The 27,721-nt window shown below is 44.0% G+C and overlaps 1 protein-coding gene across 3 annotated transcripts in view; it reads right to left on the reverse strand.

Annotated features, from left to right (window-relative positions):
• The window catches only part of pdgfc (platelet derived growth factor c), a 263,449-nt gene that overhangs the window by 126,867 nt on the left and 108,861 nt on the right, over positions 1-27,721 (reverse strand). For all 3 annotated transcript variants that reach the window (XM_055645730.1, XM_055645722.1, XM_055645735.1), the window contains one exon: positions 19,240-19,435. In XM_055645730.1, the coding sequence (XP_055501705.1) occupies positions 19,240-19,435 (196 nt within the window). The remainder of the gene's footprint in view (positions 1-19,239; positions 19,436-27,721) is intronic.

Here is a 27,721-nt window from a genome sequence, read left to right on the forward strand (position 1 = left end):
GGCAAGATGGACAGAGCAAAGGCATGCGGGATTTAATCATGATTTAATGCAAGGCAAGGAAGTTTGCAAGGATTAATGATTCAAACACATTAAATAAAACACAATAGGGCCATGGGAATATCGAAGAACAGAAGGATCTAGGAGTACAAATTCAAGGATGCCAAAAGGGAGTAGTGCTAGTGCTACTTGGAACACAGGAGCAGGGGAGCTGTGGTGCAACTTTACAAAGTTGTATATGACATGCCAGGAGATGGCAAGCTGTTAAACTCCATGCTAGTCTATAGTTTATGCTTGACATGGTCATTGCTTACCTCTCACTATTTTTTAAATGTTTTATTTAATTCTTTATTTCGAACAGAATAAAAGAATAAAAAGCAAGTGTGAAACAGCATACAAAAAAACAAAACAAGAATATTTATAAAGTGTCATAAACAATATCTATAAATACATGAAATCGTATGTGTCCGAAAAGGAGCAGGAAGAAGCCAAAGCTTATTAATTCCCACCCCTTATTCAACTGCATATAATTATCTTATACAAAATTAGCAGCTATATGTACACCATATGTACACCAGCAGCTATATGTACACCAAATTATTTACATTCATACACTAATCAAATATTTACAAAGCCATACAAGAAAGAGAGAAAAAAAAAAAAATAAAAGATAAGAAAAACCCTTCATATACTATACAGTATCTTAGTCATATATATATGATGAGTCACTATGATGAGTATCCAGCATTTTGCAGTCATCATTTTCTGGTTTGATTAGGGACAATTAAGGGGAAATATTTGACAAATAAAGGAGACATGGGTGTCCTACTGTAAGTCTCTGTAAACTTGGCATTTTGTGGAGACATTCTCTTCTAGAATTTTTTTTTAACATTACTGAAAACTGAAGCAGTTGTATCTAAGCCTTGAGAAAGGTATTTGACAAGTTGATGTCAGCAGTCACACTGATATTTAGGCCTGAATGCTTTTTAATAAGCTGTTGTTCAGCTTTATTTCTAGTGATAATGGAAGTGCTGAGCTTTTGCCAGGAGATGGTTGGTATAGGACTTTGATATTAATTGTATAAAGGTCATAGTCATACAGCAATGAAACAGCCCCTCCATGCTGACCATCAATAGTAATCCCATACATCACTACATGGTCCATAGCTTTCCATAACTGGCTTAAATATTGCAAGAGTATCTATCCCCACCGCTCCCTCAGCCAATGTGTTTCAGATATAAGCCACCTTCCAAATGAAAACCTCTTCCTTGGATCCCTTCTAAACTTTTCACCTCTTACGTTAAATTTATGCCCTTTAGTTTTAAATATCTCTGTTTGGGGAGTTGCTTCTCACATTTTACACCCTCATTCAAGTCTTCATTTCATTCAGGTCATTCAGGTTCACTTCATTCAGGTCTCTCTCAGTTTCCTCTGCTCCAAGGAAACAGAAATCCAGCTTATTCAGGCTTATTCAGAGAGCATTAACCGAAGCTCTCCAACATTTCCAGTGAGTTTCCTCTGCATCATCTTCAGTGAAATCACATCTTCTATGGTGTGGTGACAGAACTATACACAGTGTAGTGACAGAACTGTACACTGTACACACAACTGTAAACATTCAGTCCTAGATAGCTCTGTGGCTGCTGACATCAGCCTGACAAAGACCTTTCTAAAGGCTGACATCAGCTTGACAAAGACCTTTCAACTGTTCAGTTTTTAGTCAGGTTAAAAGAAATTCTAGAAAAGACAGGGGTTTCAATGTCTCCACATAATGCCAAGTTTACAGAGACCTAGGACTCCCATGCCTCCTTTATTTGTTAAAGATTTCCCCTTAATATTCCCTAATCAAAAAAATGTTTTGCCTGCAATAATGCTAGATACTCAACATAGTGAAAGGTAAGCAATGTAGCCCATACCAATAACAAAGTACTATAACTATAAGCCGTGCCAAGCGTAAACTATAGACTAGCATGGAGTTTAACAGCTTGCATCAGTCATGTCATTATGCACGGACTACAAATAACTATCAAAGAGAGAACTGAGAAGTGAATTAGAAAAAAGCCAGTCGGAGCCAATGAAATTCACCGGTCAGCACCAGCTACAGCCTACGAGAACCTAAGGGAACCTTTGACCTCCTGGCAACCCACCTACAGTACGAGAATTCTCGCTACTCTCCATCGCGGCTTCATTCTGATCGCCGCAAATTCAACATGTTGAAAAATTCTCAGCCACCATAATGAGGCCTCGACTAGTTCCCAGAATGTGGGAACTCCTCACGACCATGAAGGCGACTCCCCGGGCAACCACCTGCAAACATGTGGCGACCATGTGGCGACTGCATAGTCTCCTGCAGTCACCTAAAAATCATCTAAGTGGGACAGGCCCATAACTCTGCTTTGTAGCAACATCGACCAGTTTTGCTGTCGTTTGTCCGTCCATAATATTTACTCAGTTAATCTCTCTATATCTGATGTGCTGGCCGTTTTCCACAGCTCTCACCTGGACGTCACGGCTGTTACATGTCCATCTGTTTGCTCACTCGCAAATTGCCCTCATTAATCAAGCAATGAGATGACTTTATCACCATGGCAACCTTGGCCACAGCCTATTAAAGATATTCTCTTTAGATGATCCATTATTCTCCCAACCTCTGGGACAAACTTGTTTTTCTCTTTTTCTCAGTTCTAATGAAGATTTCAACCTGAACCATTAACCCTGTACCTCTTTCTGAAGATGCTGCCTGACCTGCTGAGCGTATCCAACATTGTCTGTCTTCCTTTGGTGCCTTTCAGCCTTCGCAAAATCATGGAAGGCGTTGTCAGTACTTCTTCCAAGTGACAGGTCCTCTCCAATAATCTGCGCGATGATACTCACTCTGGGTTTCACCGGGAGCCGTTCACAGCTCTGCATCTCATCACACTGCTGGCCCCACATCTCATCGCACTTGCGGATCAAACTACTGAATTCCAGAGCCAAAGTTAGTGACTGCCATTGACATGAAGACTGTTGGTGGCATGCATGAACCTCGGGTTACTGTATGCAAAGAGCACCAATTGGGAACTATTCTGTTAAAGTCATATCTCACCCAAATGAAATGTGTAGGAAGGAACTGCAGATGCTGGTTTAAACCAAAGATAGGCACAAAATGCTGGAGTAACTCAGCAGGACAGGCAACATCTTAGAGTAACTCAGCGGGACAGGCAGCATCTCTGGAGTAACTCAGGCGGACAGGCAGCATCTCTGGATTAACTCAGGGGGACAGGCAACATCTTGGAGTAACTCAGCTGGACAGGCAACATCTTGGAGTAACTCAGCTGGACAAGACGCTACCTGTCCCGCTGAGCTACTCCAGCATTTTACGTCTATTTTACCCAAAGGAAGTTGTTTGTGAGGTCAATCAGCTCCAGGATTGCTACAGACATTCTGCGGGCCAGTGTCCTCAGTCTGACCACCTTCACCTATTTTGTCATAGAGGGGAACCAATATCCGAGTGGGCAGCTTTGCTAGTTCTACACAGGTGGGTTTAAATGGGGGTGGGATCCAATGCAGAACTGAGGCAGGTGATGGACTTCGCCTGGCAACTGAGATGGACTTCAGTATGGATGAATATCGGGGACCGGGGAACTTGGGCTAGTCAATGGAAGTGTCTTGAGGGCAGTCAGTAGTACAGTCGAGGAGGCGCTGAATGTCGTAACGTGCATAAAGTTAGACAAATCCCCCAGGCCTGATCAGATATATCTGAGGACACTGTGGGAAGCTAGAGAAGAAATGACTGGTGCCTTAGTTGAAATATATGAGTCGTCATTAAATACAGATGTGGTGCAAAAAACTGGTGGTTGACAAATGTTTTGAAGGGCTGCAAGAATATGCCTGGGAACTGTAGGCAGGTGGTCAGAAAGCTACTAGAGAGTATTCTGAGGGGATATTCTAAAATATATAGGCATTTAGATAGACAAGGGTTGATTAGGGATGATCAACATGGGTTTTTAAAGATGTAACTAAAAAGCATGATGCGGGTAGATTTGTAGACATTGTCAGCAAGGCATTTGTCAAGGTTCAGCATGGTACCTTGCTCTTGAAGGTTAAGTTCCCATGGACTCCAGAGGAGAGAAAATAAATATGACTGGTATAAGAATAAAAAGTGACACGAGGGAAATTTCTTTACACAGCAAGCCATTAGGTTGTGGAATGCATTGCCAGATGGAGCCATGCAGACAGACTCAATTGTTTGAAATGGATCTGGATAAGTACTTGAAAGAAAAGAATTGGCAGAGCTCTGGCAAAAAGAGGGGGAGTAAGGATTAGCTAGATGGCTTTTGTATTGAGCCAGTACTGACTTGACAGTTGAACACCCACCTACTGTATACTAAGATTCTGTGAACTGCTGGAGAGTGCGGACTTCCGATAGGAAAAAGGCTAACAGTGTATCCTTGACACTCATGTCCCCCATCGTCCATATACCAGGCATGATCATTGACTGAATACCCAGCTGGACCAACAAAATCTGTTACTGGGCCACAACAACAGCTCGAAAGATGGGTAGCCTGTGGCAAACAAGTCACCTCCTCACACTGCACAGCCTTTCAACTATCAACAAGGAACGCAGCAGGAGAATGTTGGATTACTGAAGTAAAATAGTAAGATTAAACGAGAACTTACCAGTTTAAAGTTTGATCTTTATTTTATTAGGAGTAACGTTGTGGGATTACGTGAAGACCCCACCAGTACGCATGCGTGTCAATCTTCAAAGCAGCGGTGTGAAATCACAGACAACAGTAAATGAACTGAACATAGTAAGATTAGAGAAATAGGATACCAGTTGAACTTTATGATCGAGGGTGGGCGTGGAGGGCACGTAATCCCTCAACGTTACTCATCATAAAATAAAGATCAAACTTCAAACTGGTAAGTTCTCGTACTATTTTACTTCGGAGTCACATGAGTGACTACGTGAAGATTTTAAAGCTCTGTGATTTCATGCCGTGGAAACGAGTCCAGACGTCATACACTGCATCAGTAGGCCAATGATCAGTGAACATTAAGAATGCATTCAGACATGACATACAGTAGATATAGACATGTTGATGCTATTAATGAATAATAGTGGCAATAGTAACCTTCCTCAAGCTGGAGGAAGTATGAACCATACCTAACATAGAGTTGGCAATACCCCTGATCTGGAAATAGGTTTATTCTGAATATTTTGACAGATCAATAGTTTGACCATCCTGCAACTGCTAGGATGTGGTCCATCCCTGCTGCTGAGGTATAGCGGACCTGGTGGAATGAGACTCAATGTCAATGTACACTCCTGTATATGCCAGACCCATATAATCATCCGGAGAAGGTTTGTAGTGATTACTTCTAACAAGATTTTATGTAACTAACAATATAGCTGTCAGAGTCTATAAGGCTCTTGGGAACCTTGGCATACTGGTGTGGATGCGTGATCACACACAACCCAAGGTCCATGGGATATGCAACATCTAGTTTGGTCTTGTGTCTCTGTCTAATCTGCTTGACTAATCATAAACAAAACATGTTATTATAGCCCGCAGATATGATCATCCTATCCAGTGTAGTAATGACTGAACCCATAGCGCTGTACTCAGTGCCATGGCGTGAGTATGACCATGGACAGGGATGTTGCTGGTGCCCATCGGTGAAATGACGTAGTACAATGTTAACAACCCATATCTCTGCGTCCCTAAACCTGGGAGGTTTTAAGTTGATGATACCTTCATATTCTAGATGTCAGAGGGTGAGACTGGACAGAGTGGTTTATGTTCTCAGCAGCCAAATGATGAGGAGGTACTTCAGGCACAGTAATGGAATATTAACTTAATGTTATTATCCCATAAAACTGAATTTTAATGTGTCAGTCATCCGTGCCGAGTTAAACGTAAGGAAGCATAAACAATGCTTCCCATCTCCTATGCAGATTGCTGCTATTTGGTGCTATCCCTGCAATCTGTAGTGAGCACTCCTAATGCTTATGGTTTGACAACCCGAGCAGCAGGAACGATCTCTCAGAGTCAGTAAGTCTATGAATTGATTATATCATGCAGAGGATGGTTTCAACATCACAACTGAACCAGCATATTTTTTATCCGGAAATAACTATGTAAGGTTTTATGCTCATTCTTCGCCTCAGCGGGAGCCATAGGTATATAACCCAGGCAGGCACTATGAAAACACGGAAGCGGGAATCTTGCTGAATTTTGCAAGACCCGTCTATTGAGGCCAAATGGAGGAAGACATAAAAGAACATTCCTCCCTAGTGTAGCGAGAATGCACCCTTCGCCACTATATGGCTCGTTCACTGTTGATTGAGCCTGGATGCAAGCATCTCAATAGTTAGTGTTCCATCGATCCACAATGTCATTAAATACTTTGTGATCACACATTCATTCTGTGTTGTCATTGATTTTGGATAATAATACACCAGTGCTAAATGCGGTTTGGTAAAACTATCACCGGATACTTTGATTTGATTGTACCTTTGTGATTAACATATACCACCACCAAGTGTATCACCTTGGACTTAGGCATGCAGTTTATGCATATCCACACACCCTTTAATGCACAGAATGCACCTGGTGTCCATTGGCAGTTGATACCATGACTGAACACTTGATAACTCATGCTAATCCCATCTGCCTCCGTAACTAGAGATGGTATTAGTAAATTACCCATCTTTGGGCAATAGCATCAGTTTGGAAACGACTGAAGATTTACGGATAAGAGGTTTTAGTGGAGCAAAGCTGTCCATCATTGTGACTTTGATAGTTTCAGCTAAAAATAGCAGAGGTCTAATTTTTTGTCTTAGAGCTGATCCCAGACAAATAAATGGATGATTGTATCCCAATAATCAATAGTTTCAGTTGGTATCAACTTAATTTAAATTTAACTGGACGGGTGAGAACCAATTTCTCAAATATAGCTATGTTGCTGATAAGGCTAATTTAGTAAAATACAGTATGTTCAATATCATCCAGATTGGCCATGCCACTTATTTGTTAGCTTTGTGCAGTTGAAGCACTGATATTAGCGATTTGGTAAATAATCTGGAAACTGGAGTTAGCCCATTTTGCAACGAACTGAGTGTATCGTTGCCTCATCCAGTTAAATTTCAAACCCTGTGAGCGGAAATGATCACATTGAAGTTATTCAGAAATATCTATACTGTACATGCGGGTTGAGGCTGTTGACAATGATCAGTCCACATCCCATTCTTGTGAGCCTGCCTTGAAAGGCAACTCCAACCATACCTGTGTGCAGTATAAACTAATCTTATGTTATCCCAAACCAGTGTAAATATTCAAACCAGTTTAATATTACCAACGTATCCGTGACAGGAGACATCATCGATGTGGTTCCATACCTTTACCCGAATGAGAGGACTTATGCAACCCGACCAGGAGCTGCCTCAAGCATGTGTGCATGATTTTGCACCTGCTCCTGGGAGGTAGAGGAGCTCCAATACGGGGCTGGCGCATCTTCCAGGAAGGCCGTTCTGGGCTGTGGCCTAAAAAAGACCTTTGTTCTGGTTGTACAGCCTTCAAGCTTTCACCAGCTTCAGTGCATCGTGGTTTGCTGGTGGGTGCGTAGGGGTGCTGCCGTCGAAGATGTGAGGTCTTGCGTGTTGAAGTGGCCTTCCTGAACCCGATGGCCACTCGTCGAGCTCCTGCTGCTGGTAGTTTTGTTCCTGCACCCCCTGCACACTTGTTGTATCTTCAGCCAAACCCCTGTCTTCAGAGTCAGCCCAGAAGTGACTCCTAATGCTCCCCTCTGTCGAGGGAGATGCATTATGCAGCCCTCAATAAGGTGCTGCCATGGGCGTCCTGGGACCCCATGGTGACTAGACTCCATATACCCGGAGCATGTCACATTGTAGCTTCTGCTCCATCAACCGCTCCATGCGGGTTATGCGATCACAGTTGCTCCCGCCGGCGGTGAGTCTTCACAGCCCGACTCGTCCGAGTCTTCGGCCTGTCCGACTTCTGCTTGGCTTTCCCACCAGTCTGTTGTCGATTCCGACTATGCAGGTGCCAGATCGGAGACTGCTGATCAATAGCGATCCAGGTGCAGTCTACCGCTGCTGACTGCCCTGACTACCCGCAATTCCGCGGTCCTCCGCAGTCAGTCTGGATGCGGTCCATTCCTGTAACATATTCTCACAGAATAGCACAAAATAACCTTTGAATAAGGAATTTACCTGCATGTCCTTTTTAAAACCTTCTGCTGCGGGGCAACGCTCCTCCCGAGCCTGGTCTCCTGGTGGTTTGTTACAGCTGGGGTTCCCTCTGTGGTCCTTGTAGAAAGGCTTCCATTGCGGGTTATTTCTCCCCCGAGCTTTTTCTCTGCGGTCCCTTATAGCAGGGCTTCTCCGTGATGTTCTCCAGTCACCGATCTGGGTATCCCCGCAGTAACTGCAGCCGGGATATCCCCGCGGTCCCTATAAAAGGGATAGCCGCGATTTACAAAGTCAGGGGAAGGGGAGGAGGGGGCGGGTATATCCTGCTTCGGAGAGGTGGGGGGGTATATATGAAGCCGCTGGTTTTACTGCCAGCGGCTCAGTAGGTGACTTACTGCCGTCCGCTCCTCGCATCCCAGTCTACGGAGCAGGTTCTTTAGGTGCCCCCGGCACCAATATGAAGCCGCTGGTTTTACTGCCAGCGGCTCAAAGGCGAATCCACCGCCGTCCACTCCCCGTATTCCATGGTCTCCCGAGTGGGTTCTCCACCAATATGAAGCCGCTCGTTCTACCGGCGCTCGCTACCTGCTTCCCGCGGTCTTCTGAGCGCCTAGGTCCGTGGGCGGGATTCCCCGTGACCAAGGTTCCCTGAAGTTCGTGACTGGGGTCTACCCTTCGTCCCGACTTCTCGTATGTGTATGTGACAAATAAACTTGACTTGACTTGACTTCGCCCCGGACTTTTAGCAGGACCTCTAAGTAGAGGTTCCCGCAAGAAGATTTAAGCCTGAAATGTTTTTTAAAAACTTACCTCAGGTCTGTTGCTGGCAGGAAAATCACGTCCCCCCACCCTGCCAGTCGTAATGCAATGCGATAGACGATATGACACACATGCATACTGGCGGGGTCTTCACGTAGTCACTCACGTGACTCCGAAGTAAAATAGAACATTCTGTCAGGCAAGGCAAGCCAGTCAAAATAGACACAACATCAACAATCTGGTGGACAGAAAATGCTTGAGTAACTCAGTGGCACAGGCAGCATCTCTGGATAGAAGGAATGGTGATTTCTTCAAACTGAGCGTGTCTCGACCGGAAACATTACCCATTCCTTCTATCCAGTGATGCTTCTGCAGTTGTATTGGGCTCTGGTGAGACCACATCTGGAGTATTGTGTACAGTTTTGGTCTCCTAATTTGAGGAAGGGCATCCTTGTGATTGAGGCAGTGCAGCGTAGGTTCACGAGATTGATCCCTTGGATGGCAGGACTGTCATACGAGGAATGATTGAAAAGACTAGGCTTGTATTCACTGGCGTTTAGAAGGATGAGCGGGATCTTATAGAAACATATACAATTATAATAGGACTGGACAAGCTAGATGTAGGAAAAATGTTCCCAATGTTGGGCGAGTCCAGAACCAGCGGCCACAGTCTTAGAATAAAGGGGAGGTAATTTAAGACTGAGGTGAGAAAAAACTTTTTCATCCAGAGAGTTGTGAATTTATGGAATTCCTCGCCACAGAGGGCAGTGGAGGCCAAGTCACTTGATGGATTTAAGAGAGAGTTAGATAGAGCTCTAGGGGCTAGTGGAGTCAAGGGATATGGGGAGAAGGCAGGCACGGGTTATTGATAGGGGACGATCAGTCATGATCACAATGAATGGCGGTGCTGGTTCGAAGGGCCGAATGGCCTCCTCCTGCACCTATTTTCTACGTTTCCATGTTTCTATGTTTCTATGCTGCCTGTCCCGCTGAGCTACTCCAGCATTTTGTGTCTATCTTCGGTGTAAATCAGCATCAGCAGTTCCTTCCTACACATCACCAACCTGATTTTCATTTGCATGTTGACAAAATATTCTCTGCGTCTCCGAATGAGTGCAGTGCCCACAGTTCTCAAGACTAACAATAACATGCCAGAGAAAATAACCAATCTGAATGGATTAGCATTAACACTCAATCTACACTCCATCATTACATTTAGGCTGCATTATGGGAGATTCACAAAATACAGCGTTAAACTTGCAGGATACTCATTTGTAACACCCCCAAAAACACCTCTATCACAAAAGCAGCAGAAGGTTCTCGTCCAACTAACCTGGCACCCTGTCTTGGAAAGATATCATTCCTTCACCATGGCTGGTTCTAATACCTACAGCCTTCACCAAATACCTCAAAAAGTGAATAAATGAGAAAAAAAAACCTTCACCAGAAGATCTGCGGCAGATCAAGGGGGTGGCTCGCCACCGTCTTCTCAAGGGTTAAACAGAGTTTAACGATGAAAGTGGCCTTGCTACCAAATACCTCAAAAAGTGAATAAATAAGAAAAAAAACTTCAAAGGTGCAGTCCCCAACCTGGTTCAGATCAAGAAATCGCAGCGAATTGTGGACGCAGCCCAGACCATCATCGCACAAACCAACCTCCCTTCCATTGACTCCATTTATACCTCACACTGCCTCGGCAAGGCCAGCAACATAATCAAGAATGAGTCGCACCCTGGCCACTCCCTCTTCCCCCCTCTCCTATCGGTCAAAAGGGATAGAAGCATGAAAACGCACACCTCCAGATGCAAGGACAGTTTCTTCCCAGTTGTTATCAGGCAACTGAACCATCCTACCACAACCAGCACGCAGTCCTGAACTACAATCGGACTATCTTAAATCGGACCTTGCTCTCTTTACCTTGCACTAAACGTTGTTCTCTTATCATGTATCTGTACAATGTCAGTGGCCCGTTTGTAATTATGTATTGTCTTTCCACTGGCTGGTTAGCACACAACAAAAACTTCCCACTGTACCTCAGTACACGTGACAATAAACTAAGCTAAACTAAACTAAACAAATTTTGATGTCAACATTCATAACCACCGGCTGCCCCACTGTCTGAAGCAGAGACTTCTACAAGCTCGGTAGTAGTCACAGTAGATGAAGTTTAAAGTTTGTTTATGGGGGAATCTTTGACTTTTTTATGTGGGGGAGGGGGGTAGGGTAAGGGGGAAACTGTTTCCCAGTCGCTTCCTGGCAGGGACGCGACTATTTCTCCGAGTCGCGTCCTCGCCCCCCTCCTAGCGGCCTACCACCTGGATCGGAGCGGCCTTTCCTGCAGGGGACCGATAACCGGACCAGACCTACAACAGTGGTGGCGCAGCGACTAATTCACTGCGGAGCGGGTGATGCATACCTGGATCGCCGTTTGAAGCTCCGGAGCATTGGGCCACTGCTCCAACATCGTGGAACTGCGGTTTGGGAGAGCTTTCAACGCAGTCCTGGGGCCCTTTGCCGAGGGCCGCCAGTGTTGCATCTCCGCCCAGCGCGGCCTGCGGACTTTGGGGAGCCGCGGACTCCGGTAGGAGTTGGCCGACTCTGATGTCCAGGCCGTTGTGGAGGTCCGCCAGCCCCAACGTCGGACTTACATCACCCTGGCAAGCGGGCCCAAACATCGGGCCGCCCGTTGCGGCGACTGCGGAGGGCTCGGGGAGGTCCCGACCACGGGTGAACATTGGGGAACATTAGAGGAAGAGACTGACTTTGGTGCCTTCCCTCACAGTGGGAAACGTTTGATTCTGCTGTGTGGGGATGTTTTTATGTGTGCTGTGTTCTTTATTTTTATTGTATGGCTGTATGGTAATTACATTTCACTGTTCCAGCTGGCACATGTGACAAATAAATGTATCTTGTATCTTCTTTCTTGTATCTTGAAGCAGGGGAAGCAACCAATTTGGAAAGTAGTCACCAAACAAGAGTATGTGGGGTTAATTAACATATATATCGATGAATGCTCATATTTCGGTTTGCTTCAGATTAGTTTATTTGGTGTATAAACTTTGTAATATTACAAAATCCTTATTTGACTTCTTAGCTCGTGATGTGGGAGTGAGGAAGATTAATTAAGGAGCAGAGCATGAGAGATATACTCTAGTGTTGATTATTTTTCTCTTTTTTTTTCATTTGTCACGGTTCATATTGGTTGTAGATTTGTGGTGCACCCCAACTTTGAGCTCATTTATTGGAAGGATGGATTGGTGATGCTTTCAGTGTTGTGTTGTGGGAGTGAGAAGCAGAAGACTGTGCCTGGTATATTGCCTGATAGAAATGTGCCTCCAAGATGTTTGTAGATGCAAGTTTGGGCAATGCCCGCTGCTGGTAATAAAGTGGAGGTGACACCAAGCACTGGAGCCTGTCCCTGGAAATCTAAAAGCGCCACAGTGGTGCAGTGGTGGAGTTGCTGCCTTAGAGTGCTAGCAGTGCCGGAGACCCGGGTTCGATCCCGACTACGGATGCTTGTCTGGACGTGGCCTGCGTTGTTTTTCTCCGCGATCTTCAGTTTCCTCCCACAATCGAAAGACATACAAGGTTTGTAGGTAAATTGGCTTGGTGTGTATGTAAATTGTCCCTAGTGCAGGCAGCTCTGGTTGATGTGGACGGTGGGCCGAAGGGCCTGTTTCCGTGCTGTCTCGAAACTAAACTAAACCATGTGGTGTCAATGTGTAATGATATTGCTACGTTCTATGCCTCAATCTCTTGCTGTAGAGTGAGGAGAATTTCTGCACTGATAACATATCAAGGGAGGATATTTCATCATCATTGGTGGTTTTCTCCTCCCCTTCCATAACCTCCATCGTTTTTCTCCTGCCTCACCTACTGCTGGGAAGTCTTTTAGGACCGAGATGAGGAAAACATTTATCACACAGAGAGTGGTGAATCTGTGGAATTCTCTACCACAGAAAGTAGTTGAGGCCAGTTCATTGGCTATATTTAAGAGGGAGTTAGATGTGGCCCTTGTGGCTAAAGGGATCAGGGGGTATGGAGAGAAGGCAGGTATGGGATACTGAGTTGGATGATCAGCCATGATCATATTGAATGGCGGTGCAGGCTCGAAGGGCCGAATGGCCTACTCTTGTACCTATTTTCTATGTTTCTATGTTTCTATGTCCATGCCCTCAAAATATCAAAGTGGTGGAGCATTCAACAGATCAAACCCCCTCACCTGTATTCACCTATTACTTGCCAGGCTTTGTGCCATCCCCATCTCTCTTTTCCAACTTCTCCCCCTTGATCCAGCAGCCTGAAGAATTGTCCCGACCCGAAACGTCCACTTCCTCCACAGATGCTGTCAGTCCTACTGAATTCCTCCAGCACTTTTTATTGTTCCAGATTTCAGAATCTGCAGTTTCTTGTGTCTCCAGATAAGAAAGAAAGTGAGACACTCAGACAAATACCCCAGAATCCCCAAACCAGTTGAGGCAACAATATCTCACTTCGATAATCCCAATGCCATTCTTCCTTGGATAGTCATATCATTCAGCATTGTGCTCAGGAGCCTGGGTAAAGCTTCATAGTCAAAGAATGAAGCAACACCCCTCTGTGCCTACCAGACTGCCAAACGGCACAGCGGGCAAGATTGGATCGGAATCATGACCTGCCCAAGTGAGCAGGGAGCTGAACAAACAAACTTTAGAAACAAGAAAATATGATTTTATCTATGATCGGTTTGCATTCCATCAATTGGAAGTAGTGCTATGATATTCAGGGAGTCTCCCTCTTAAATATATCAACTATCGTTCTCCAGAGGTACACATCAAGGGTCCCCTTTATCCTTAAGGTGTTGTCCTGGAGGGAACACTTCCTGCATCTAGCCTGTCCAACCCCAGTCGGATACTCCCCCTATCTTCTAGATGCAGAGAAAAATCAAGTTCCCAAGACAGTCCTGGGCGAAGTCCAGACTCCCCATGGGGCCACAGATTTCTTACGCAATAAAGGTGTGGAGGTCACTGCAGTTAAGACGGTAATTGGAAGAGTGCTAAAAACTATTTTCACGCATCAAGGGTCAGAGAGTAAGTGTGAATTTATGAAAATGTTCCCTGTACCACAGAGGCCACAGCTTAGTGGGGAGGATTTAAGTGAGAAAAAACTCACCCAGGATGGATATGGAAAGAGGGAGTGGAGTAAGTCACTGGATGGATTTAAGAGATAGAGCTCTAGGGGCTAGTGGAGTCAAGGGACATGGGGAGAAGGCAGGCACCGGTTATTGATAGGGGACGACCAGCCATGATCACAATGAATGGAGGTGCTGGCTCGAGGGGCCGAATGGCCTCCTCCTGCACCTATTTTCTGTGTCTATGTCTAGGTCATAAGGTCATAAGGTATAGGAGTAGAATTAGGCCATTCGGCCCATCAAGTCTACTCTGGCATTCAATCATTGTTGATCTATCTCTCCCTCCTACCCCATTCTCCTGCATTCTCCGCATAACCTCTGGCACCTGTACAAATCAAGAATCTGTCTATCTCTGCCTTAAAAATATCCATTGACTTGCCTTCCACAGCCTTCTGGCAAAGAATCGCACAGATTCACCATTCTCTGACTAAAGAAATTTCACCTCATCTTCTTCCTAAAGGAACGCCCTTTAATTCTGAGGCTGTGACCTCTAATCCTAGACTCTCCCACTAGTGGAAACGTCCTCTCCACATCAACTCTATCCAAGCCTTTCACTATTCTGTATGTTTCAATGAGGTCCACCCTCATTCTTCTAACCTCAGCGAGTACAGGCCCAGTGCCGACAAACGCTCATCATAGGTTAACCTATTCAATCCTGGGATCAATCTTGTAAACTTCCTCTGAGCCCTCTCCAGAACCAGCACATCTTTCCTCAGATATGGTGCCTAAAATTGCTCGCAATATTCTAAATGTGGCCTTACCAGCACCTTATAGAGCCTCAACATTACATCCCTGTTTTTGTATACAAGCCTTCTAGAAATAAATGCTAGCATTGAGTTTGCTTTCTTTACTACCATTGTCGGGCTTCAGATGACACCAGGTCTCAAGGGAAATTCAAAAGGGAAGTAGAGAGCATCTTTGACAGTGAGCTGCAAACTGTGATACATTATAAATCATATGCTTCTGCTTGAAATAGAACATAGAACATAGATCACAGAACATGAAGAATATGTCCATTGGCCCATAATGTCTATGCTGAACCCGATGCCAAGACTAACTCTTATCTGCATGCACATACTCCATATCCCTATCCCAAATGTGTCTTAAAAGAACTCTATCATATTTGCCTCAACCACTAACCCCAGCAGCATATTCCAAGCTCTCACCTCTCTCTGTTTAAAGCCCCACACATTTACTTTAAACTTTGCCTAGGTCAACTTAAAGCTATACCCTCCAGTATGTTTTTTTTTCATCTTGGTGAAAAAGGTTTTGGATGGCGATGCCTCTCATAATTTTATGTTCTTCTATCAGGTCTCCCCACAACGTCTGGCATTCCAGAGGAAACAATCCAAGTCTGTCCGACCTCTCCCTGTAACTAATCCAGACATTGTTCTGGTAAACCTCCTCTGCGCTTTTTTCCAAAGCCTCCACATCCATCCTTAATGGGGTGAAATGAAATTATCTGGAAACAAAAGTTAAGGTGTAGGTGGCATTCACCTCCGCAGGCAGAGTAGTCTAGACAGAGGTGTATGTTTAGAAGTCTGCTTGCAGAAGATATCAGGTCTCCCCGAAACCACTGCTTTGGCAATGATGTGTTGTGTGCACTCTTGGGGGTCAGGACATTTAGAAAAGGGCTCCATCTGCCTATGGCCTTTGGAAGAGCTAAATTGATTTTAGATGCTCAGAACCAGTGGGGACCAAGTGCATTCCTCTCTTCTCTTTTAAATCAGAGTGACTGAATATCTTGGAAGGTTCCTGCTGCTCAGGATGATTCAGCATAGATTTGTAAAGTGTAGGAAATACCCAAAGAGCACAACTGAAAAGCTTGTAGACCAACTAAAATGTTAAAGAGAGAAATATATTTGGATACTTCTTGTATGGACTTCCAGAGGGCTTCGAGTAGTCTCACAAATAGATTGTTAACTAAGGTGTAATACCATAACACAAATGCTAATCAAATTATTAGCCCAATGGGAAATTTAGTGAGTGACCAGAGAGGAAATGGAGCAGGAAGATTTGAATAGATGTTTCCTACAATGGCAATGTTTCCTCCAATGATCTGTGTTTTTAGATTAGATTAGATTAGATCCTTTATTTGTCATTCAGACCTTACGGTCTGAACGAAATGTCGTTACCTGCAGCCATACATACAATAATACAATAATAAACAACAGAACAGACAGTAAACACAAATTAACATCCACCACAGTGAGTCCACCAAGCACCTCCTCACTGTGATGGAGGCAAAAATCTTAGGGCTGCAGTCTCTTCCCTCCTCTTCTCCCTCTGCGCTGAGGCGATACCCCACCGGGCGATGGTAAATTCAGTCCCGCGGCTCACCGAGCTCCGCGAATGGGCCGGTTCAAACACCGCGGCCCGGGGTGGTCGAAGCTGCCGCCCTCCAGTCCAGCGGACACAGCTGTTGACGATGTCGTCCACTGGCCCGCGGCCGAACCCCGGACTCAGGCCGCCGCCGCCAGAACGCTGCCTCAGCCACCGGAGCACCGTTCCAGCCCCGAGCCGGGTCGCCCTCACGTCACGTGAGCGTCTCAGCCTCGCGAAATTGCCCAGGCGTACCCCACGATGTCAGAGTCAAAGTCAAAGCCCCCGGCTGGCGCGCCATTGAAGCCACGCCGGGTGGTGCGAGGTCGCACACCGGGTCTTGATGTTGGAGCCCCCGGTGTGCGCTCGCAAAGTCCCGGCCATTCCCCGGTGTAGTGAGGCCCCGCTCCAGGAGCTCTTCAACCCCGCAACACGGGCGGGAGAATTCGCCGTTGCAGGAGCCCCGAAAAAGCGGTCTCTCTCCAGGGAGCTCCGGACCCGCAGCAGCAGCCTCCCCCAGCACAGGAGCAGCGCGTCTCAGTCCCAGCCCCGCGACGGCCCCGGCTTCTTCCTGTTTGGAGGCCGCCTCGTTGCGGCCCCAACGACAACGGAAACCCGACGAGAAAAAAAAGGTTGGGTCTCCTCACGGGAGCGCCAGAGCCACAGCCCCTCGCGCCGTTGGAGCGCCATTCCAGCCCCGAGCTGGGTCGCCTTCATGGGAGCGAGCCTCGAGGCCGCCAGCTCCGCCATTAGGCCTCATCGAAGACGGAGGCAGAGAAGGGGGATACGACAAAAAAGTCACATTCCCCCGAAGGGAGAGACAGCAAGCCCTATTTCAACACCCCCCCCCACACACATAAACACAACCTAAAACCAAAAACTTAGCTAAACAAAACGAAAAAAACAACACAAAAAAGTAAAAACAAATGGACTGCAGGCGAGCCGCAGCCGTTCACCAGCACCGCCACTTCCGGAATTCTGTTCAGGAATTGATGTATCTTACATTTGAGGCAGCTTACAACCCAACCATATGAATATTGATTACTCTAACTTCAAGTAACTCTTGCATTCCCTTTCTCTCTGTTCCTCCCCCACCATAGTCGTCCAACTAGTATTATTGTTGGCCTGTATTACTGTTGGCCTGATTTGTCTCACTGTTATTATTCAGTCGTTATCACCTTCTCCACAATCAACAATGCACTATCTTGGCTCCACATTTCTCTGATCATTGTTGCTGGCTTTTCCTTTTGCATACCTTTCATTCAGTTGTTCTTTGTACCCTTTCATATCTCTAGTGTCCCTCTCTCCTGAATCTCGGCCTGAAGAAGGGTCTCCACCCGAAACATCACCTATTCCTTTACTTCAGAGATGCTGCCTGACCAGTTCAGTTATTCCAGCATTTTGTGTCTATCTTATTTATGAGAATTGATAATGAGATAAAAAGAGCGAGGTAAACATTTGTCCATTGCATCATTTCAATTCCTTTCTATCAACTTCAAATAAGGATAAGAATTTTAAAACTACTTAATGGTCTCACATTTACTGGTAAACTATGAACATAGAGGGTAGACAGAAATGCTGGAGAAACTCAGCGAGTGCAGCAGCATCTATGGAGTCAAGGAAATAGGCAACGTTTCGGGCCGAAACCCTTCTTATTGGCAATAAAAAGATAGTTCTGTTTTTATTCCCCAAACTGGATGAATTCATTTATTAAAAGATTCCTAGATTAATAATCTGTGATAGGAATATTTCAAATATAAAATGGTATTGGTAACTCAGAGGGAAATGGTACCAGGGAGATTGAAGAACACATTTCAGAGACTGTGCATTAAACTTGAAGGATTGAAGCCACCTCAGAAATCAAACACAGAAAAAATACAAATGCTTACAGATGCAGACCTCTGGCATCAAAGATTACATTGTCTAAAAAAACACTTTGATTCAAAACTGTGCAAACGGTAGAGGGTGTGGGTGGGGAGTAGGTGAGAGTGGGTCTGTGTGGACAGTAGTAGATCCATGGCAACAATATTGCATTGAATGAGGCACAAGTTATTATTCGTGATATGTAGCCTGACTTGCAAGAAATACAGAAAGGCCTTTCCTCTACAACGGTGCAGTTAGAAGTCAGATGGACATTGTTTACTGGGATGGGAAGGGTGTGAAATGAGATAAAGAGAATATTGAGATGGATGGAAAGTTTGGTCAAAAGAGTCAGGGAAGTGATAGCAAAGAAAGGAATATCAGGGTAAGGGAAACCAAAAGAAAGGACAAATCCAACCACTGGGGCATTGGAGGAATTGGCATCATCAGGGGAAGGTCAATGGGACTTCAAATGTAATCAGATTAGATTTGGAGAAGGTAGTCATGCAGCACGGAAACAGGCCATTTGGCCTAACATGCCCATGTCAACTCAGATGCCTCATCTATGCTACTCCCACTGGCCCACTTTTGGCCCACATCCCTCTAAACCTTTCTTATCCATATATCAAGTCTTGACAGCCATAACCAGGATCCATAAGTTGGCAGTGGGTTTGCAGACACATTACAAGCACCAAGAACGTTGCCAGCAATAGGAGAACCTAACCCTATGTGTTTGCATGTCAGTTAAGCACAATATGTATTTTCCCCTCAGAAATAGTGAATAATATTTTTTAGTGCCTGATTTTAGCTTGACGGCTTCCCTTAAATTGATATGTGGAATCTTCTCATGTCATGGAGTTCTGAGTTCACCTCCTATCAACAACCTGATTCTTTGTCAACAGCTGGATTATTCTTCTCAGAAAGAGACACTCACTTGCAAAGTCCGTTCTCGGGTTCCTCAAGTCCAAACCTTTGATCGAAGGTGAGTTGTATTTGCATATTGTCATCAGCTGCTATTAGCCTCCACACCAGCACAACATCCCGAGGATAACTCTGAGGAAATCGTGGACTCTGCACAGACCCATCCTCTGATATGGTGATAATTTTTTCATGCTGATGATCATGTACTCCTAATTTAATAAGAAAGTCGGTGTAATTATTTATGTAAAATAATGATTTACTTCGCAACCACGATTTATTTCATGCATTTAATTGTATCTAACAGCATAAGAATAAACATGCAATGAATATAAATCCCAAAACAAATCCCATCATGGATAATGAAACAAGAGCACACATATTCAAATGTAATGTTGGTAATCTGGAATGTATTTAACCATTCAATATATCAGATTATTTTTAACAGGTATCTGCTGGATGTTCCTTCAAGATGCAGACCTCTGGCACAAGGCCTATTCTTTCATCACACACTTGGCTACAGGTTACAAAACTTTAAAACTAAATACCACATGCTGTTAGGATTTTTCAGACTTTGCTTTCATTCAGTCCCAGACATCAAATAGTGAAAGCCACTTGTTTTCTTTCCGGTAGTTTCGTATGTTGGTTGAATATCAAAGAATAATTTTGCATTGTTTTAATAGTCAGCATTTCCAATCGGCGTTCCCTCATCCTGTTTCATTGTTTCATAAAGTAGTGTTAAGATGAATGCTGGAATTGAGGTCATTGATTTTGAAATTAATTTTAGATTACTGGAGCAACACAGCAACATTGAGATGCACATCTGTTGATTGCTGTTCAGTGTACTGATCAGTTTGTTTTTTTTGGTCATGATAAGTTTTTTTTGGCCTTCCATCACAGCGATGTGATGGATGTTTATGTAAATTATGTTGTGTCTTGGGTCTATTTGTTTGTAATGTATGGCTGCAGAAACGGCATTTCGTTTGGACCTCAAGGGGTCCAAATGACAATTAAATGTATCTTGAATCTTGAATCTTGAATCTTGAATCTTCCCTGAAACTAGTGGCTTCACAGATAGATACGGTGGTCACGAAGGCATTTGGTACATTGACCTTCATTGTTCAGGGTATAGAGTATAGAAGTTACAGCTGTTTTGACACGATCGTGAGGCCGCATTTGGAATATTGTGGTCAGTTTTGGTCACCATGGTATATGTTAGATGTCATTCAGCTGAAAAGTACACAGAGAAAATTTACGAGGATGTTGCCAAGACTCGAGGGCCTGAGCTATAGCGAGAGGTCTCTATTCCTTGGAGCGCAGGAGGATGAGGGGTGATCTTATAGAAGTGTACAAAATTGTGAGGGGGATAGAATGGATGAAGGCATTGTGGTTTTTACGCAGAGTAGGACAATAAAAAAAACAGAGGACATAGGTTTAAGGTAAGAGGAGAAGCTTTAATAGTACTAATAGATTTTAATAATAATGATTTTGATAATAAACAATAATGACTATACAATTTAATAATAATAATACTAGTGTATAGGTGTTCACTGGTCAGCGTGAAGGGCCTGTTTCCATGCTGTATCTCTAAACAAAACAACTGGTAATTAAACCAAGCTAAGCAGAGTGAACCAAGCCTCTGGTCATATAACCTTACTGCCAATTGTTTTAGTGCAATGATGGCCTTCTGACACCTTGTTAATAACCATATAACCATATAAAAATTACAGCACGGAAACAGGCCATCTCGACCCTTCTAGTCCGTGCCGAACACGTATTCTCCCCTAGTCCCATATACCTGCGTTCAGACCATAACCCTCCATACCTTTCCCGTCCATATAACTATCCAATTTATTTTTAAATGATAAAAACAAACCTGCCTCCACCACCTTCACTGGAAGCTCATTCCACACAGCCACCACTCTCTGAGTAAAGAAGTTCCCCCTCATGTTACCCCTAAACTTCTGTCCCTTAATTCTCAAGTCATGTCCCCTTGTTTGAATCTTCCCTACTCTCAGTGGGAAAAGCTTATCCACGTCAACTCTGTCTATCCCTCTCATCATTTTAAAGACCTCTATCAAGTCCCCCACTAACGGACTAAAACTGTCTTAAAAGTTTTGAATAATTTGATACAGATATTTTAAACTGGCTCGAAGATGTATACATGTACGTATTTCCTTAATATAAATTAAAACACCATGATAAAGTAAAATGTAGAAAAATAAGTTAACTTTGGCACCTATTCTCACTTAGCACAGTAGCACAGCTGGAGGAACTTCTGCCTCACAGTGTCACAGACCTGGGTTTGATCCTGATCTCAGGTGCTGTCTGTGTGGAGTTTGCACATTCTCCCTGCGACAGCATGAGTTTCTTCTGCATGCTCTGACTTCCTCCCACATCCCAGATACGTGCTTATTTGTAGGTTAATTGGCCTCTGTAAATTGGTTTTGGTTTGTAAGGAGCTGCAGACAGTAGGATATCAGACGACTATTGTGAATGGGTGATAATTAGTTGCAGTGAACTTGGTATGTCGTAGAGTCTGTTTCCATGCTGTATCTCTAAACTAAACTAAAGGATCGTTAACACCATTTAAATGAATGGCATAACCTATGCTTCCTGCCCTTCCATTCAGCGCAGCTGCAGACTGCTGCTGCATCAACACCCACCATTCAGCTCATCTGACTTTTGTGTTTCAATAGTAGTGAAAGTAGAGAGGTGACCTTTGGGGAGGAGGGAGTGATGCTTTCCGACAGAAGAAATGAGAAAGTGGTGCCAAGCAGGCAAGGCATGATTTAAATGGTACATAAATCACACCTATCTCTACTACAGGTCAGTAAAATGTCGCCTTGTTGAGCCACCTTAGATTCCCTTAACCTACATTTTAACCCCATCATTCATACAAAGCATAGTGTAGATTGGTTATTGCATGTGAACCAATCATGGTAGAGTAGCATCACTAACCCCACCTTACTGAATACTTTATATTAACACCCACTTCCTACATTAACTAGTCTTGGAAGCGGTGATGATGAATTATGCCCCTGTCCCACTTAGGAAACCTGAACGGAAACCTCTGGAGACTTTACGCCCCACCCAAGGTTTCCGTGCCGTTCCCGGAGGTTCCAGGAGGTTCCCGGAGGTACCTGCAACCTCCGGCAACCACCTGCAACCTCTGGCAACCACCTTCAACTAGCATTGAAACCGGCCTCGACTAAAAAATTACCGATTTTTAAAACGGCAACCTATTTTTAGTCGCGGCCGGTTTTTAATTTTTTGAAATAATCGCTGGAACATAGAAGAAGCGGAAACCACTTTCGACAATTAGGGAGACTGACAAAAACCTCCGGGAACTGCACGGAAACCTTGGGTGGGGCGCAAAGTCTCCAGAGGTTTCCGTTCAGGTTTCCTAAGTGGGACGGGGGCATTAGCAACTAACAACCTGCTGTACCGCTATACTATGTGTTACAATTAAAGATGACTTTAAACTCCAGACCTGTGTAACATAAACATGTACATGGTGTCAGAAGTGTGATTCGAACCCACGCCTCCATCGTTCCCCGATGTCAGAATCGAAGATGAACTGCTCTAGCTTTCAGCACGAGTGAGCCATGCTGATACAAATTAAACTGACAAACAGAAATAAAGCCCGATATACGGCCGCAGTGTGTTATTTCATGCTGACTGACACCATGTAAATGATCTCCAGACAATTGATTAATACAGGTGTCAGAGGTTATGTGGCGAAGGCAGGAGAATGGGTTTAGGAGGGAGAGATAGATCAATCATGATTGAATGGTGGAGTAGACTTGATGGGCCGAATGGCCTAATTCTACTCCTATTCTTTATGACAACAGCCTTAAAATTCTGTGTTTGATCTTCAATTCTTAAATTATGCAGGACAACTGTAAACCCTCAAGAGAAATTAAAGGGCGAACCTTTTGGAAATTTTTCAACGGCAAAAGTTTTATGATGAAAATGTTTCACAGAGTTGCACCACTGCTGTTTGTGAATGGCATGCATATGTGTAAATCAAGATTGCCTTTGCGTTCTGGGTCCAGTTAGAGCACATTGTTTCGACACTTTTTTGGATTCCATGGAGCAACATTTCTGCAGCATTCGGATGGACCCTGACTTCCCCCCCACTGAATGGTTTTGCACTGTGATGAGCCAGACTTAAGAGATGGGATCAGCCTAATTGTATGGTAACATACACAATCCACACTGTCCTTTCCACTGGTGATTTATGAATGCCGTTTTTTTTCCAATGGAAAGTGTTTCAATCGTCCTCTCATATAACCACAGAGCAGTTTGGTAATGGATATCCCGAAGAGTACATATCCCAATCTCGGTACGGCTGAACTAATTCAACCCAGCTGTAAAATTCTCCACTTTGGATAGTAAAAGAACAAAACTTTCCAGAACTTACCTGATAACGTAGCAACTATTGTTGGAAATTATGCAAATAGAGTGAGACGGTAAGATTAGGATTCACTTTAATGCCATAATATTTGCATAATCAACTCAAGCACGCCGTTAGGCACATAACTGCAAGCCTGGCGGGATTTTGGTCATTGACCCATTGCATCAAGTTTCAGTCAGGCCTCAATCACAACATACACTGGACAATCTGCCATCTGATCTGCTCAAGCCCAGGGGAGAAGCTCAGGTGCTTCAGGGGGCCCAGAGTGATGAGAGAGGGGGAGACATGGATTAGGACTCTGATAGCCAGCGTTGTTGTTATTTGATGGGGAAAGTAATCGGAGCTTGAGAGGGAGCAGTAGGAGATCAGAGGCTGGGACATCGACTAGGAGGGCATCACGGGGTCAGCGGAAAGATCAAGGGAACTTAGAGCTCACGACGGCTGGGGGTTGCGTACAAGAATAGAGGTAATAATGTGCAGCTCCGATACAGAAATTATATCAGGGACGCAAGAGTGGTTCACAAAAGGAATTTTCAAGTGATTCAAAGCAACCTGGAAATTCAGTTCAGTTCAGTTTAGTTTATTGTCACGTGTACCGAGATGTACTTAGAGGGCGCATGGTGGAGCAACGGTAGAGTTGCTGCCTTACAGCACTTGCAACGCCGGAGTCCCAGGTTCAATCCCATCTACAGGTGCTGTCTGTAAAGAGTTTTTACATTCTCCCCCTGTGACTGCGTGGGTTTTCTCCATGATCTTCAGTTTCCTCCCACATTCCAAAGACGTACAGGTATGTAAGTAAATTGGCTTGGTATAAATGTAACTTCTCTCCAGTGTGTGTAGGATAGTGTTAATGTGCGGGGATCGCTGGTCAGTACAGAATCGGTGGGCCGAAGAGCCTGTTTCCGTGCTGTATCTCTGAACGAAACTAAGTTAAACTACAGCGAAAAGCGTTTGTTGCGTGCTGACCAGTCAGCAGAAAGTCAATACATGATTATAATTGATCCATTTACAGTGTATAGATGATACATGACAAGGGAATAACTTTTACTGCAAGGTAAAGCCAGCAAAGGAAATGCTTTACTTCTGGAAAAGATTCATGGTCAAATGCATAGCAAGGAAGAAATCTATATTAAGAAATATTATGCAATTGAATTGCCAGGCAGAACATGATTCAAACATTGCAGAATACTGATTAATATGGTGCATCTGTTATTTTTCCCGTAAATTATGAAATGGGTAAAATTAATGACAGTTATTCATTGCAAATTTTCCAGAAGATACACAATATTGATACAGATAGACAAACATAATAACTAGCCAGATTGGTGATTTTAAAGCAGTCTACAACTTATGATTTAAATTGATTTCCAGAGTGGTATTCAGTGGCATGCTCAATTAGTTTTGGGTGCATTAACACTTTTCACACTTGAAATTAGAGCCACATTTCACATACTTATGAAGTGAGGTAAGAATTTTCTCAATCGGAGGAGAAAAAGAGGCACACGCCAGCTACCGATTTGTTCTTTTACGGTGTCCATACACCTCGCACTTCTACAATAACATGCATGGAGTCATGTTAGCAACAGCCTTAAATGCACCATTGGAAGTTGTTTAGGAAACAACACCAGAATAAATTAGCTACTCATGTTTCTCTTTGTCATGGGGGATATTTGCTGTGCACGAGTTTAGTTTAGTTTTAGTTTAGTTTAGAGATACAGTGTGAAAACAGGCCCATCGGCCACACCGAGTCCGCACCGACCAGCGATCCCCACACATTAAGACTAGGGACAATTTTACACATACATCAAGCCAATTAACCTACATACTTGCACGTCTTTGGAGTGTGGGTGGAAACCGAAGATCTTGCCGAAAACCCACGTGGTCACATACAAATTCTGTACAGACAGCAATCGTAGTCTGGATCAACCCGGGCCTCTGGCACTGCAAATGTTGTAAGGCAGCACCCCTTCCGCTCCACCACTGTGGCCGCCTGAGTTAACCACATTAGTAACTGCGAGTCCTCCATTGCATTGGTAACTGCACTATATTACAGTAGCAAGCTGCCAATAAACTACAAGTGGAGCATAATGTTGAAGATGGCTCTGGGAGGCCTTGTTGGGTTCACTGACGTTGAACATTGCCACCAACCAAAAGTAATTCCATATTTGATGGCCTCCTATATTTCACATGTGTTAACCTGAGTGCTTCCAGAACCTTTTCGGTCTTCAAAGCAGGTACAATGTTTTCATGTCGTCAGTCTAAAAATGCTCCAACTACATGCTTGGCACTCTCCGATAATCAATAATATTTGCAAATTTAAGACCATTTTGGGAAATGCACTTTGACCATGAATATTTTAAATAGGGGTGGCACGATGGCACAGGGGTAGAGTTGCTGCCTTACAGCACTTACAGCGCCAGGGATCCAGGCTTGATCCCCACTAGGGGTGCTCTCTGTAAGGAGTTTGTACATTCTCCCCATGGGGATTTTTCCGAGATCTTTGGTTTCCTCCCACATTCCAAAGATGTACAGCTTTGTAGGTTAATCGGCTTGGTATGAATGTAAAAATATCCCTAGGGTGTGTCGGATTGTGTTAATGTGTGGGGAACACTGGTCAGTGTGGACCCAATGGGCCGAAGGGCTTGTTTCCACACTGTATCTTTAAACTAAACTAAACTAGACTAAGTAGAAAATGCTGGATGTCCTCAGGATGTCAGGCAGCATTCTTGGAAGGAGATCCAAGGTTAACATCTTAGGTCGAACACTCTTCTGCCACTGATAGTGCAACCACAAATGCCAGTGGTGAAGAGAATAGCCACATCTATACATTTCTGGTGTCAGCTGACTGTACACATAATGACATTTAGAGAATTTAGCAGAGTGTGCAATGAAACTGATTTCCCTCTCCTTCCCAGTGAATGCTAGAATCACAAATAAAGATGAAGGTTACTGATCAGAAACAAAGCTTCTGTTAAACCTTTTGTGGCCATGTTGCTGTCAACACCAGTGGAAAACTGTACCCCAGATAAACATAAAATCTTATTTCCTGTCAAGTCTATGTTTTGTTCCAGAAAGGAATGGAGAGAAATAAGTCAAAGTTTATTATGAGTTAAATTAATGTTGAGACCAGAGTGTTCTGTGTAGCAATTTTATAATAGACTGAACAGTAAATAAGTATTTGAAATAATGACAACATTTAGTCTTCTGTTGCCCTGATTGGCCAATGCTTCTTGTTTAACACAAATCTAAAGTTTATTGTTACCAGGGAGACAGAGATTGCAGTTTGCCAAAGATTGTTGAAATCTCTCCAAGCTTAAAAATGCATGATAGAAAACAGTTGCTTCATTGCTGCGAGCTACAAGTTATAGCCACAAAGGATGTTATGCTAGAAATTCTATCACTTAGCACGTGGTTTTAACATGCAGTATGATAGATTTGAAATTGGAAATCAATTACCAAAACCAATCAGCTCTTCTGTGTGGACACTGAGTAAATTGCACCATGATTCTCTGTGAATGCATATATGCCATATAAACTGCATATACCTCAGGAGGAAGGCAACATACGACAATATTTCCATTCCTAACTTAACTACTGTCTGGAATCTTTAACAACAGATCGAATCCTTTGTGATGGTCTCAGTGTCTCCTATGTTGCAACGCAAAACCTTTTCTTTCATGCGAGTGGATGGCAGGGAGAAGCAGTTAGTAGTGTCCTGAGAGTTCCGTGCCCAGGCATGTATCATGGATGCCATTTTATCTCAATGCCTGCCAAAGATGTACGCAGTTTTGATCCCATTTCTATTCCAGCAACAAAACAAAAACAGCCCCAAATCAACCCAAAAGCCAGAAGCAGTCATTCCTCACATCATTATAAATGTGCATAAAAGATCTCACCATGGCAGAAGATTGCACAAATAAGTTTGCACCAGTTTGAAAGTATCTGTAATGTATGATTATCATGTGTAATTGGGAAGAAAATACAACTTTCATGATCTGGAAGTGGCGGCGCTGCCTTGCAGACGCGGCTCGCCTGCAGTCCGTTTGTCTTCCTTCGGGGGGGATGCGACCTTTCTTGC

This window comes from Leucoraja erinacea, chromosome 1 (genome assembly GCF_028641065.1).
Source record: "Leucoraja erinacea ecotype New England chromosome 1, Leri_hhj_1, whole genome shotgun sequence".
NCBI lineage: Eukaryota > Metazoa > Chordata > Chondrichthyes > Rajiformes > Rajidae > Leucoraja > Leucoraja erinaceus.